This window comes from Bidens hawaiensis, unplaced genomic scaffold (genome assembly GCF_021521415.1).
Source record: "Bidens hawaiensis isolate Kalapana, Puna unplaced genomic scaffold, B.hawaiensis_p1.1 tig00014095_1, whole genome shotgun sequence".
Lineage (NCBI taxonomy): Eukaryota > Viridiplantae > Streptophyta > Magnoliopsida > Asterales > Asteraceae > Bidens > Bidens hawaiensis.
Window position 1 is genome coordinate 169,620 of NW_027492212.1, and position 15,418 is coordinate 185,037.

The 15,418-nt window shown below is 36.5% G+C and overlaps 2 protein-coding genes across 2 annotated transcripts; one reads left to right on the forward strand and one right to left on the reverse strand.

The window, feature by feature from the left end:
- Positions 1 to 575: 575 nt before the first annotated feature.
- Positions 576 to 2,770, reverse strand: LOC143545884 (putative WRKY transcription factor 7). Its single transcript, XM_077037676.1, has 3 exons — positions 2,048 to 2,770; positions 1,832 to 1,957; positions 576 to 998 (listed from the first exon to the last, which is right to left on the reverse strand). Exons 1-3 carry the CDS (start codon positions 2,746 to 2,748, stop codon positions 836 to 838), a joined length of 990 nt encoding a protein of 329 aa, XP_076893791.1. The 5' UTR covers positions 2,749 to 2,770; the 3' UTR covers positions 576 to 835.
- An 8,964-nt stretch (positions 2,771 to 11,734) lies between these two features.
- LOC143545874 (uncharacterized) lies at positions 11,735 to 12,628 on the forward strand. The gene is made up of 3 exons (XM_077037669.1): positions 11,735 to 11,939; positions 12,120 to 12,196; positions 12,314 to 12,628. The coding sequence occupies exons 1-3, from the start codon at positions 11,735 to 11,737 to the stop codon at positions 12,626 to 12,628; spliced, it is 597 nt and encodes a 198-aa protein (XP_076893784.1).
- Positions 12,629 to 15,418: the final 2,790 nt, after the last annotated feature.

The window sequence follows — 15,418 nt, forward strand, 5'->3', positions numbered from 1 at the left end:
AAATAGTGGTAATCTCGAAACTAGCTCATTTGTAATCAGGAAAAAGAAACCCGAGGGTAGTGTTATAAAGTCGAATCCAAGAATCAAGCTCAATGAAGTGCGAGCGTTACAAGGTGTGAAGGATCTTGGAGGAACAATGGAAGTTGGTATTGAGAGGGAGTGTAAAACTTGGAGTAACACCAACTTGAAGGACCCGAATGGTTAATACGAAAAGTACAAGGGTGGTACGGAAGATCTCAAGGGGCGGTCTGGTGGAGATCCAAAGTTCATGGACCAAGTTGAATAACTTGGTGTCATAATTATCTTTTATTTATTATTAAATAAATTAGAAGTCTAGTTTAATTATGTTTCCTAGTTTGAGTAGGATTAGAATTGTGGGAGTTATATAAACCCATCATTAGTTTTCTTTTGGTAGAGTAGAGAGAGAGTAGAGAGAGTAGAAAGTATTTGTTCTTATTTCTTATTAATTAAAAGAGTTGCATAAACGTTTTACGCAAAATCGTGTTTGGTGTTATTGATTCACTTGTCTAAGGTTTAACATTACACACACCATTGGACACTACAAATAACATGACTTTAAGAAAAGGCAACATAATTGGCAATTTTACATATATAGAACTCCTAAAGATGAAGATCAATATTGATATACATAGAACCTAGAATAAGAAAAATCTAAACTTACAAAAAGTCTAATAGCAAATAAAATATTCTTCATTTAGACACTTGGCCATACAAACCCTCTTTCCCTCTCCAATGGTTGCAATTAAGATTTACATTTTGTTTTTCATATAAGGTGTGATAAAGATAATCCAATAAAACACGACCTTCATGTAACTTAAGAAGATTCAAGAACTATGGCCGCTGGTGTGTCATTGACGTTGTGAGAATGGTTGTGTTCACCTTCATAAGTAACAATAAGCATAGCAGGATCATCCAAAGCTCTTTCAACATGCTTTCTTGCGGGACAACCTCTAAGACTACTACACTTATAATAACCCCTAAAATTGTACAAGAGATGATTAAAATTTGAAACTACCAAACGTATTGTTAAAGCCCAATATGTAAATATTTAGATTAATATACAAATGAGAAAGCTAAAACAATTAAAGAAAACATTTAAGGTAGAATAGAACGAATAAAAAAAGTTATTATACCAACTTCATTTTTTCAAATTAAAATGTTACAAGGATAATTTGACACAACAAATCAAATACTAATACTTAAATGAAAGTGGTGTCCATTATGCTAACTTTTTATTAATTTAATAAAATGTGAATAGGGGCTTTAAATTTCTTTTGGCCTACTCCATCAAGCTACAAAGTGCAAACAAATATCGTCATAGTTCAAAATTTTAATAATCAACCACCTGATTACAAAAATTATACGCATAAAAAAAATAAATTCCAACTTTAAGATCTATACTATTTTTAACAAGAAAAAAAGATAATTTGATATCAAAAATTTCAAATAAATAGTTAACTAGTACTATGGAATATAACATGCTTTAGTCCGCACTAACTCTATGATTACGATTTAATAAATAATGAATATATTCTTTTAATTAAAAAAGCAAAAGTTGACTTCTTTATTTTTCAAAAAAAACACTTTAATTATTGGTGAGAGATATTCCATTTGATTTGATCAATAAAATTATAATTTTCCCTATTAAATAACAATAATACCCATCCACAACAAGAGTCAAACTTTCACACCACATTTTCAAACAAGAGGAGATGCATCTATCTCATCCCAAATCTCAATTAGTCAAATAATATACCCATCGGTCAACGAGTTAGACGACTCACTGAGTCTAATGAATTAAACGAGTTACCTTGGATGTGGTGAGCCTTTGATCGGTTTCTGACCGTACTTCCTCCATGAATAATCGTCCGGTGGAATATCCGCCATCTTCATACTTATCGCCGGAACCCTAACCACTCGTTTCATCCTCGATTTGCTGCAAAAAAAAAAAATTTAAACCCCAATTAAAACAAAATAACAATTTTAAAACAATTATAAAAATAAAATCCATTAAAAACCCATTTACCGTTTCTTCGAACAATGACACCGGCCGGAAGAATTAGCACATTTAGTATGAGAATCGCCAACAGAATTACATTTCCGTTTAAACGAAGAAGACGACAAATTGGGTTGACCAGCTGACGAGACTTGAGACAGATTCGTGATCTGAAACCCAGAAGACATCGACGGCTGTAAACTGTCCGTATCTCCGGTCAACGACGATCTAAACGAATTCGCCTGAGACGCAGCGAAATTAATCGTCGTGACCGGAAAATCCTTCCGGTCAAACGACCCAGATTTCATTAGATGCAGATTCGGCTGCGCTGGCATACGCTGCTGTATCGGCGTTGGAGAAAACACCTTCTCCGGTTTTGTATTCTCCAGCGCCGGAGTTCCAACCGCCGCAGAAACAGATTTCTGGACCATCTGTTTCTCCGGCGGCGTGGAAGCCGGGCCTCGACGGAACCGCGCGTGACCCGTGCGGTTCCGGTCGAGTAAAGATATAAATTTTTTAAACTTATTAACTGCCACGTCAGCAACAGCTATGTAATCGGACGATGTGGTATTGGTTTGAGATGATCGGGGATGGGTGGAGAGTAAGCCGATGAGATTCTCGAGGCTTTGGAGGCCTGCGGCAGCGGCTTCATGGACGGAGTTATTATTATTGTTATTATCGTCCATTTTGGTGGTGTTCCGGTAAGCTGGGTTCATTAGATCGACCGCCATGAGGATTCAAAATAATAATAATAGGAATGGATTTATGGGCAATGAACGTATTGAAAGGAGAGAGTGACCGGGTCGTTTTTATGATGGTGTCTGCGGTCAAACTTGTGATTCATACACTGGCTGGCTTTATTTGTGGAAAATGGCAGGGTGTTAAATTGTCAAAGTAGACCGTATTTTTGGTGGGACCTATCCTATGTTACCCGTTTTAAGCCTCTGGAGTCTTGACCATCTCTGTTTTTCCATCTTTATCTTTATTCATTCACTTTGGTTTCGTGGGTTTTTCTTTTAAATTAAAAGGATGTCTAAAGAAAATCAGTGACGTTTATTTACATAAAACTATAAATTTGTTATTTATAAAAACTTGAATTATGTTTAAAAGTCTTGAATTAATGATATTTTTTTATTTTTAGAATTTAAAGTTAAATACTCTCTACGAGACCAAGCAAACCAAGTCGCTCGATTTCAAACAAAACCAAGTTCAAGCATAAAAATGTCGCTCTTTTCTTATAATTCAATCTGCTCGGTTCCGCTCGCTTTCAAACCAAACCAAGTATGAGCAAGTTTGCGTTCGGTTTGACTAGGTTTGTGAACAACCCTATACATAATTAGACCATGTGTAATTATAACTCTCCATCTAAGATCGTTTTGCGACACGTGAGGTTACAGTCAGAAATGAAATGTTTTGTAAAAAGTGGTGTAATGATAAAAGTCTCAAAACACCCTTGAAATCAGTATATATTTATTATTTTCTCTCATTCTCTTCGACAATGATGTGTGTTTCCTACACAACTTTTCGAACCAGAACTTGACATAACCCCCCCCCCCCCCCACGCACGCGCACACACACCTCGTCGCATGGCGTTTTGTGGAGACTATGAATTTTAGGGGCCAAAAATCGGTTGTATATATTGTAGTCTATCACCAAATAAATCAATCAATTAAACAAACAAACAAACCTGAAAATCTTGTATGCAATCATAGATAATGAAATTCAAACCTGGATTAATCTCTAAATCATTAATCACTTTCATGTAAACGTATTTGTGGGTTACACATAATATTTTATCAGATAAAACAAAGATTTATGTAGATGGGATGAGTTTTGACTTTTGATTGTTTATGTATATGAATGAATAACCAGAGAACTAGTAACCATGTTCTTGTTTCTACATATGTTTGATCAAGATAGAACTTGTGTTAGGGAATGAAAACATCGATGGATAGCATAACAAAAACAATCCTCATATGAGCCCATATAAATGAATTAAAATACCACATAACATTACATTTTCCCAAGTAAATAATTACCTAACCGAAGTATAAAATCAATAACAATACTCAAATAACATTAGTGTTAAACAAGCTCGCACTCCCACATCACCTAACTCGTTTAACCTATAATTTTATTTCCTTGATCAACAAGTTAATCCAATAATACTAAATAACCAATAAAACACCCACTACAAATACTCTTCTTGTTCACCATTTTCATCTTTTGGTGACATTAGAACATTCAGACGTTGTCCTACTCTTAATAATTTAGTGGCATATGGACATATGGTAATAATATAATGTCATATTGGGAACACGGGTAATATATAGTTGATTTTTTTATTTTTTTTAGTCAAATCTAAAGTTATGAACTTGATGTATAGGTTAGATTTTTAGTCCGTTGGTTTAAAGCTCGTTGGATATTTTTGGATTTCGACGTATATGTCAAAATTTTGGTGCTTGAAATATGAAGTGTGCATTTTTTTCCTAAAACAAAATTATTTAGATACCATCATTGTAGTTTGATCCAATGTCAAAATGCAAATTGATGTATCATTGAAAGCTGTGAATCAAACTACATTACAATGATACATCAAAGTACATTAGAATGATGGACCATATTGCAGGCATGCGCTCGAAATGGAGTTTGACGAACTATTGTAACATTGTGCATAACAATTAACTATGACAACACATCAATGTGTACTTTAATATTTTTTTTATAGTTGTGTTACGCTTGAACGACAATATAATCAGGGCCAAAGCCTCGTTATGGGGGGGGGGGGGGATGTGACACCAAGAGCTAATAAAGTGCTAGACAAAATTGCAATAGGATAGAACATATGCAAGTGGCATGCAATGGGCTATCATCACAAAGGCATCATACCATTGAATCTACTTAAATACTGAGATGAGAAAGGGCCAATCGGATGGGCAATCTATCCATCTCCGTCTTCCAAGCAAAAGCATTTAATTTCTTTGGTACCCAATTTTTCCAAGACAAAGTGTTAAACAAAGCCTTCTTCATAGAAGCAATAGAGAAAATATCATAATGGTCTTCGGTCCATACCAATCATCCATACACCTTATAAACACCAATTGTTGAAGAAGATTAGTCAACTCTACTTGTGGGCTCAATAGAGTTTAGGATTTGTCCTTTCCATCTCCACGGGAAAGATGTATCACGAGTGTTAAAACAGTCAACAATCAATCAATCTACTTTCAATAGATTCATTAGTAAAATAATTGCGGAACAACTCTTTAAACAGTTGTGACGAGATCAAGTCATAAATCCAAAAACGAATGCTCCTACCATACTCAATTTTACATTTAATCATGTTGGACATATTAGATTAAAGTGAGAGAGATAGTTTTCCAATTTGGTTGTATCCCCAAGTATTGGTAACGCGTCTAGTTTTCCAATTTGGTTGTATCCCCAAGTATTGGTAACGCGTCTCCTATAATGGTCATATTCTGTTGAATCATGAATAAAAACAGTAACTCTTCTCAAAGCGTGCTTTGTTCAATTTTAACTCGTCTCCACCATTTCGTAAAAAATGCAATGTTATCATCTCTTAAAGGGGTGAGTTCGATCCAATCCACGTCAATCGGAGCAGTAATATTGTTCCCACCCATAGTTTATTATTTTCCGAGTTGTCATCCCCAAAAATTATCCACATCTTGCCTTTACCTTGTTCGGTAGTTATCATTGCGCTTCATATCGAGAACAGAAGCATGTAGGGAACGTTTCTGTAACCGAGTTCACTAGAGTGAGGTGACCACTGTAGAGAGATTTGAGGACTTCCTTAGAGAGCGACAAGAATAATAAATATCCAAGATTCAATCCTAGTTGGCTATCTAGTTGAGTGTTTGCCACCAGACCAAGGTATGGGAAGGTAATCAAGATGAATTGCAACCTAAGGAGCCGGCACAAACATTAACCATAGTTGGGTCCACACCAATACTAAATAAGCTGAAACTATTTAAATTAATCTGAATTTCGAAGGCAAAAAACAAGCATCTTAATAAAAGGGCCATATTAATAACATTCAAATGGGACCATTCACCAGGTAAGAGTGTCTTCCGCATAAAGAGAGATAAAACAAGCCCGTAATGGGATTTGGGAGTTTGCAAACTTTGGAATACAACTCTATCGCAAGCACATTTAATCATATATTATGGGTGTGTTTGGGATTGCTTATGTCACACCCCATTCTACGGCCTAGAAGTGTGACACAATAGTTGGTACCACATTTGTATATAAATCAGAGTTGCGAGTTAATAGCGGAAGTCTTTATAAAATATGTGGATTTAACTTGTAAATATTTAAAACATAAAAGATGAGACAAAAGTCTCGTTTAAGTTTACTTGTTTATAAGTTTACAAAACCACCATAATTTAATAATTAAGTTTAACAAAATATCCGAGCCATCGGATTATCTTGAGCACTTCGTTCTTCAAGCACTAATCTTGATTACCTGCAAAATGTTAGAAAATACGTCAGCAACGAATGCTGGTGAATATGCTGACGCAAAAATATTTTCTTTTACTTGATTACCCCTCGAGACATAACTTGGGTCCGATCCATTGTGGCTTAGGAATAATCAAGTTAAAACAATACAATTTATAAACTCAAGTTTCTACACAAGTTACCCCAGCAAAACACCGTGTAACATCCTGTTTTTTTCTAGTTTCGGTTAATAAATGAGAATATGAATTATTATGAGTCGGGCTAGTGTTGGGTAAAATGGATATGGGTTATAGACTTGGGTCATGTAGGAAAGAAGGAAAAGACCATGGGCTTAAGCCCATGATCCATAATTATATAAACCTTAATTACCCATTTTTCATTCATTTACATATATTCCATACACCACCAAAACACACACTTAGCTCTCTCTCATCTTGCTCTCTCTCTCTAGCCGAAATCACCAAGAAAACCGATCCCGATCCAAGGTAATGATAGTGTAGTATTGTATGAGCTCAAACCCGTTAGATCTAGTTGCGAAACGACGTGCCGACATTGTTAAACCGTTAAAGTCACGAGATTCGGATGGAATCAGGTATAAACCGAACCTAAGATGAGCTTAGGGATCACCCTAGCTCAGATCTGGATCGAACGGGACGAAAAACGGTGAAAAAGTTTGACAAAATGACAGAATGGTCCCTGGACTTAGAAAAAGAATGATTTAATTACAAAGAAGCCCTTGAACCTTTAAGTTAGCAAATTAATTAATGATTCAAAATTGTAATGGAAAACGTGTGAGAAGACAGTTAATGGAAATAAAATTTTTCCAGGGGTAGCGAGCCCCGTTCGTTGAGGGTTATAACTAGACTAGAAACGCGATGTGAGTAGTGATAGTTAAATTGATACGTGTAATTGTTATACAGTTAGTTGAGCACAACTAAGGAAAGGAATAACAATTAACGGTGAACGTAATCGAGTTCAGTTGAGTTTCTAGCCCCACTTCCTTGTTATGTTTTCGGGGTTGTGTGCATACTCGATGTGATAGTTAATAAACTTACCTTAAGTGGTAAGTGTATGCCTTGTACGATTTATGTATGATGATTGATGTATATATATGATATGTGAAAGATGTATGTAAGTTAAGATGTTAGCACATGAACGGTCTTCGGATAGTGCATGTACTAATAAGAAAGGTACGTAAAGGCAGGTAGGGTACAATGTACTAAACGTAGGGAACCGACCCTAATAATGTCAGCGAATGTAGGGAACCGACCATAGTAATGTCGGCGAATGTAGGGAACCGACCCTAGTAATGTCGGCGAATGTAGGGAACCGACCCTAATAATGTCGGCGAATGCAGGGAACCGACCCTAATAATATCGGCGAAGGTTATAGGGCGGAAGGCTCTTTAAAAAAGTATGTGTATGAACGAAAGTATGTATGATAATATGAAAGAAGGAATGAAAGTACGTAAGTATGTAAGTAGATAAGATAATAGGAAGGCATGTACCTTCAGGTGCACATGTAAAAATGTGAATGTATTGTACGTTGCCTGATTAACTAGAACTCACTCAGCGTAGCTAACTTTTAGTATGCACGCAGGCTAATCGACTGAGACAGCTGGCTTGAGGGAGACACATGGCAATACGGAAGAGGCTGGCATCTTAAGATTTGTCGTGATGTTTTGATACTATGCTTTATGTTATATTTTTAAAAGATAAGTTATGGATGTTTGTAATGGATGGTTGATAGTTTATATTATTCCGCGAAAGTTTTAATTAACTCTGATATTTAGAACTGTGTTTATGAGTAAATCCAACGTCCAAATGTGAGGTACCGGTAACGGAGCCTTACACACCGCAGCGTTTCGACATTACTTGGGTACCATATATATACACATGGTCAGTCTCACTCGGACGTACTTGGGTCCGACCCATCGTGGTTAGAGGTCGTGACCAAGCGTGGTGCGATGTGCCCACCGCATTTTACCACATATGTAAGGATCATAACAAACGTATACTACAGCCTGAGGGTTAGGTTTTTACTTTTATTTATAAATGTTTTAGTGACACATAGTCTCATGTAAACCTTTTCACATAACACGTTTGAATCGTTTGAAAACAAGTTTAAAAGTTTGGGGCGTATTCACCTTTTCGATTTGGATCTGCTTCAATCACTGTCCGAGGTCTTTCCCGTTGCTATCTCGTACCTATAGTACAAGTATAACCATTTGTTAGTCTGATATACAATCCGGCTTAAGACCTTTAGTCTTTATAATCGTCACCTCGATTATTTATTCTTTACTTTAAAACTTTTAGTTAAAAAGTATTTTCTTTCTTTTAAACCTTTAGTTTAAAATAATCTTTCTTTTATAAGTTAACCTATGTTTCTTCTTCTTTAAGAAACGCATATTTCTTTTCTTTATTATTTAAGAATAGTTATTATTACTTAAATAATATTTATAACAAGGATTTATTGTATATATATATAATCACATATAATATACATATATATAAACATTTATATTTCTTTCTTTTCTTTTCTTTGTTATATGTTCTTTTATTTTATCGAGGTATCGAGTATAACCTCGACTTAGGGTATTAAGCATTTTATAATATTGTATTATTATTTTATTCAGGCATTACTCCTACCTTCCTCGGTTTATCAAACACTACACAATCGAGTAACACTTCTACGCCGCTTCACTTTCTTTATCTCCTTGTTCAATTCCTACCCCATTTCTTTGCACTCAAATCGAGACACCAACACTTCTCTTCGCTTCGACACGTTCTACAAGATAAGTCGTCGGGACGTGGGAATGGTACCACCTTCTTGTTTGGAATGTCGTCGGGAGATAGCACGCACTTAAAGGAAAGTCGGTATTTTGGTTCGGTTTACAAGAAATCGAGGGCACGTTTATCGAGGTAGTGAGAGAGTGATTTTTAGAGAGAGAAGAGAGGGAGCTGGTTTTTGGTGTGGTGGGAATGAGAGGCCGATGGCCTCAATTATAGGCAGATCCAGAGGCCCATCGCGATACACGATGACCCATTGGCTAGCCCGTCGCGTATCGCGACGTAGCCCTGGACAGTCACTAAGTAGACCTGCCACGTATCGCCACGTGGCGACTAATGTGCCACGTGTGGCCACGTAGCATACCACGTATAAAGTTGTCAGACAACCCATCGTGATACGTGATGGGTTTCCATTCTGATCCATCGCGTATCGCGATGGGTCAGGAAACCAAAATTTTCAATTTCAACCTTGAATTTTGGATTTTGGCAGAATTGGTTCCTTGACTTTGGAAAACTTGTTATTATTGACTAGAAATTTTCGTGACGTTACAGCTTATTTAAGTCCAAAATGATTTTTTGTTAAAAGAACTTATAAACTTATGAACTTTCTAAAATAAGTGTTTAAAAGGTGGTTAGATAGGCTTATACAATGGGGAAAGCTAAATGTACAAAAAAAGACATTCTTTTTTAAAAGGAAAATTGGATATCAATAATCCAAACTATTAACTATTGGCCAATATTAATCCCAACTAACAATGTAACCAGTGGTAATCCCAACTTTCAAGTTTGTTACCAACAACAAACCCAGACTAACAAAATGTTAACTCTGTTAAATTCTAATGACATGGCATATGATGTGGCGATTATATGTCAATGACTTGGATTTAAAATAAAAATATAATAATACTAATATATAGTGGGACCCACCACTTCATCTTCTCCAAAAACCTTGTACACCACTTCCTGCCTCCTTAGAACCACAGCCGGCCACCATAAAACCATCGCCAACCACAAGGTCAGGTACCATTGAACCCCCGTCGGACCGTCCCCCGTCTTGTTCATCCGCATCTACAAATCTGGCACGTCTCCACCTCCGCAAATCCGGCTTTCTCCAGCCGCACTACCACACCCAACTTCATCTCCACCATAACAGACTTTAGAAACCTTCCACAACCGTCGCTTGAAACTAACCGTCTCTCGCACCTTTGTCTCCATAACATAGATCTAAAACCATTCCACATCTGAAAGAATTCCAAATCTAAAAGACACTGGTATGAATTGTTTCTTCGATGGCCGGAATTGTCGAATGCATATCTGAAACCACCAAGCATCTCTGTTTTTCCGACTTGCTTGAGACCCCGACCAACCCAAATCCGTCAAGTTCGCTATTTTTTAAAAGAAATATGGCTAAATTTTGAAGCCCATATGAATTTAGAAGTGTTTCTGTTGTAACTAACGTTGGTGGCCGACGGTGATTCTATGGTGACCGGCGGTTGTTCTGTGATGGCAGAGGGTGGTGTTCCAATGTAATAGAGAAAGAAAGAAGATGAAGTGGTGGGTGGTGGGTCTCACTATATTTTAGTATTATTATATTTTTATTTTAAATCCAAGTCATTGACATGTAATTGCCACATCATATGCCACGTCATCAGAATTTACCGGAGTTAACATTTTGTTAGTCTGGGTTTGTTGTTGGTAACAAACTTGAAAGTTGGGATTGCCACTGGTTACATTGTTAGTTGGGATTAATATTGGCCAATAGTTAATAGTTTGGATTATTGATATCCAATTTTCCTTTTTAAAAGGTGTAACGAGTTTTGAGGGTTTAAGAGCATAAAACTCCTTGTTTAAACTTCTTGATAAGTTAAAAAAACAAAAGAAGTTATTAGTTTCTCAAACACCTTAGACTGTGGGTAGTGGCTCGCGAAGGACGGGGCGCGGTCCAGGTGGCCGGTGATGTGGCTCGCGAACACCACTACACCCATTTAGTGGTCAGGGGCGCGGACGTCCGGCGTGGTTGTGACCACGGGGGGAATATAGCCGTTGGAGCCTCGTTGACTGGTCAATCTTACCGTTGGCCAGTCAAATATATTTATTTTATTTTATTTTATTTTTTTTACTTATAAATACAAATCCACACTTTCTATAAAAACTCAAACCATACATTCTCTCTATCAAAACTTTTATATATATATATATATTTATAAATGGCATCGTCGTCATCGTCTCGTCTTCCTATTCTACCGAAGAAGACGAACTCATTTGTCAAGCGGTTCAAACGACGGTAAGCTTTTTGAGAGATCAAAATCGCCCCCGAGCCCCATTGTTCCGCCAACCGCGTATTCGTGATCGAAAGACCGCTAACAGAACTTTGATACATCAATATTTTAGTCCCAATCCCACATATGGTGAGGATAGTTTTAGAACCCGTTTTCGAATGACTAGATGATTATTCATGCGTCTAGCAAATGACTTGCCGGAGCACTTTGAGTATTTTCAACAAAGGGATGACGCTAGAGATAAGCCCGGGTTCACGGCTACTCAAAAAATTACCGCCGCTCTTCGGCAACTAGCGTATGGTGTTGGATCGGACATGTTGGACGAGTATCTACAAATGGCTAAAAAGACCGGACGCGATGCGCTTAACCACTTTTGTAGAGGTATATATATTTTTTTTACGTTTGTTTATATATTTTTCAAATATTTACATAACTTATATAACTTTAATAATTATATTTAGGGGTCATATCGCTATACAAGCGGAGATACTTACGTAGACCAACAATGTATGATATCCAACGCATATACGAGGTGCACGGTGAAAAGCATGGTTTCCCCAGGATGCTCGGTAGCCTTGATTGTATGCATGTTGGTTGGGCTATGTGTCTCACTGCTTGGCGAGGTCAATTCCATCGAGGTGATCACCCCCGGCCCTACTATTGTAATTGAGGCGGTGGCGTCACAGGATCTTTGGATTTGGCATGCGTTCTTTGGGGTTGCCGGGTCTAATAATGACCTCAATGTTATCGATCAGTCACCGATAATCGATGACCTTATCGACAGGATTGAACCCCCTCAAGCTTTTTATGCAAATGGTGAACATTTCAAGTACGGGTACTACCTTGTTGATGGTGTTTACAACGAATGGGGGATACTTGTTCAAGCTTACGCATCTCCATTTTCTGACAAACGAAAGTACTTCTCGAATAAACAAGAATCGGCAAGGAAAGATATTGAAAGGGCGTTTGGAGTCCCTAAAGAAAAGATGGGCAATGTTGGCGAATCCAATAAGATTTTGGACAAGGAAGAAGATAACGGAAGTCGTCATCACGTGTATAATCCTACATAACATGATACTAGAAGACGAGGGTCACGCTATTTGTCAAAACTACCAAGGTGATATTCCAAGACAAGAATCGACGATCACCAACGAACAACGACTCGACAACATAAATATCATCAAGAGCCGTGAGTTACACGACAACGTTCGACATGAGTTGGTCGAGCATTTGTGGGATAGAAAACCCGATAATCTTGTATTAGACTAGTATCAACGTAATGTTTTATATTATTATTAATGTAATGTTTTATATTATTATCAACGTAATGTTTTATATTATTATTAATGTAATGTTTTATATTATTATTTAATGTATTATTTAAAATAATTAAATAAATAAAAAACTGGATCAAGTCCCTGATCACCTGGACCACTACACCCTCTGGGGCTTGATCCATGGTCATGTCATCCCCTACATGTCAGATTTTGCTTGGATCACTTGGGGCTCAACCAAACCCCATTACCCTTAGCCTTATAAACGTAGTAACATTTTTGAAAAGTTAATAAGTTATAAGGAGCTTAAATAACCAATCTTAAACACCCCCTAAAGCTTCCATACTTATGATAAACAAGAACCAAGAAAGGGGGTCCCTTTACCGTAAACCCACTCTGATATTGGAATTCAAAAATTGGTGAACCATTAACAAGGATCGATGATCTTGCCGAAGATAACCCACCCCAAATCCATCTACACCATTTGTCCAGCAAATTCATTTCTTTTTTTTAATAAAATCCAGAAACCTTCAACTAATATGATCATAAGCTTTTTAAGATTGGATTTTGAAAAGCAAAGTCTTAGAATTATTCTTAAGAGAGAATTTCATTAATGATCAAAGCACCACTTCCTGTTTTAGCGTCTGCTCCCTTCCACTAGCCACTCCTACGCCTGTTCGAGTTGAAGTATTTTTTTTGTATCAAGCCATGTAACTTAAGACCTTGTTTGCATGATTGATTTATTATTAACATACTTCTATATAGTAAACCTGTTGGTGTATAGGGTTGATTGGGATTGTTCGTTCGGAGACGACTATTATTAGTGCTCACATTAAAACTCAAGTTGCTATGTATTAATCTTCCGGTGTTTAATGTTTTTTGTTTATTTTAACTAGTAACATGAATGTTGCGGTGGTGCATATATGCATGTGGGAGTTGAACCAAAGCCCCCCCCCCCCCCCCCTCCCTCTCTCCTTTTTTTCCCCTACACCCAAGTGTGTAAATATTTTGCATTTACCAATGGACCAAGACAAAAGGTCTATGGGGGTGTTTGACCTATCTTTAAATATTTTAGCTTATGCTTATTTTCTTACACAAATAAGTTTATTCAAATAAGCTAAAAAACCATCTTTAAACAAGCTTTTTCAAATTAGCCTATATAAGCTAATAAGCATAACTTAAAAAGTTAAACCAAACACCAAGTTAATTAAGCTTATTTTATATAAAAAAAGCTATAAACTTCATTAAAAAAGCTAGGCCAAACACCCCCTAAGAGTATTTTTATTTTTGTAGTGGTTTTGTATGCTAAAACCAAGTTTTTTCATGTTTTTGTTTGCACTCTAAAGTAAGTTTTCCAAGTGCTAGAAACACCAAAAGAAGAGTTTTCAGGGTTATGTTTGGTGTAGGAAAAGATAAAAACAAGTTTTGTTCTTGAAGGTTCACGTTTAACCGTTTTAACGGTTGATAGGTTTATGGAGGTTTGTTTTTGTAGAATAAAATGGGGTTTTCAGGGTTCATTATTTGACCCGTTTTAACGTTGATTTTTTTATATAACTGATTGAGAAATAGAGTTTGTGTAAACTTTAGAGAAAATAAAGAATTGGGAATTAGACTTCGTATGACACTTACGGTATGTTTGGCAGGAAGTTTTTAGGAGATTTTAAGAGCTTTAAGCTTCAAACTTTTAAGAAAAAGTTCATACTCAATTAAAAACCTTGTTTGGTTCAAGAAGCTTAGAACTACTAGGCCGGGAGAAAAAGCTTAAAGCTTCTACTAGTAGCGTTTAGAAAACAAGTTACAAACAAAACTTCAGATAAGACAAAATGGAATTAGCACATGTCATTAAAAAGCACGAGGTCGTGCCTCAGAAGCACGCCCCAATGGTGAGTTATCATGTACGATCTGACATCATGCAACTGGACACCTGGACACGGGGCCGTGCCTCATAAAGCACGGGGTCGTGCCCCTCTCTCCAAATAGCCTATAAATAGAGGCTTAAGTTGCCCTCACTTGATGTGCTTGAAGAAGATCTCTAAACGGATTTCTTTTATAAAAACACCCACAGTACACTCATATTGAAGATCTTGTGAGAAGTTTGAAGGATTGGAGGTTATCATCATCATACATCATCATCGACATCACCATAATCCATCATCATTAAGAAGGGAGACTCATCCACATTTGGTTAGATTGTTCTAGTTTAATCATGTGTTTGTTATCATCATCTCTTTTTATGTTCATAAAAATGCTCATTATGAGCTAAACTCCATTTACCATATATAATCTATGAAGAAGCTTTGTTTTACTTGATGATTGTGTGAAACATGTGGTTTAGTTTGGTATAGTACATGGTTATCTTGCAATTATCCATTGATGAAGAAATGTTTTATCACTTTAATTCAATACATCAAGGTTGATGATTTATAATCATTCATGGTAATTCATGTTCTTGGAAACTAGAAATGGTAAAAATAATACTTTGATACTTTATTCAAGATAAAACATGGATCCTTATGTCGTACTTAGAAATGATGAGATATAAGCTATGATCTATTTCCCTATTTTGATAATTATGAAATAACATTG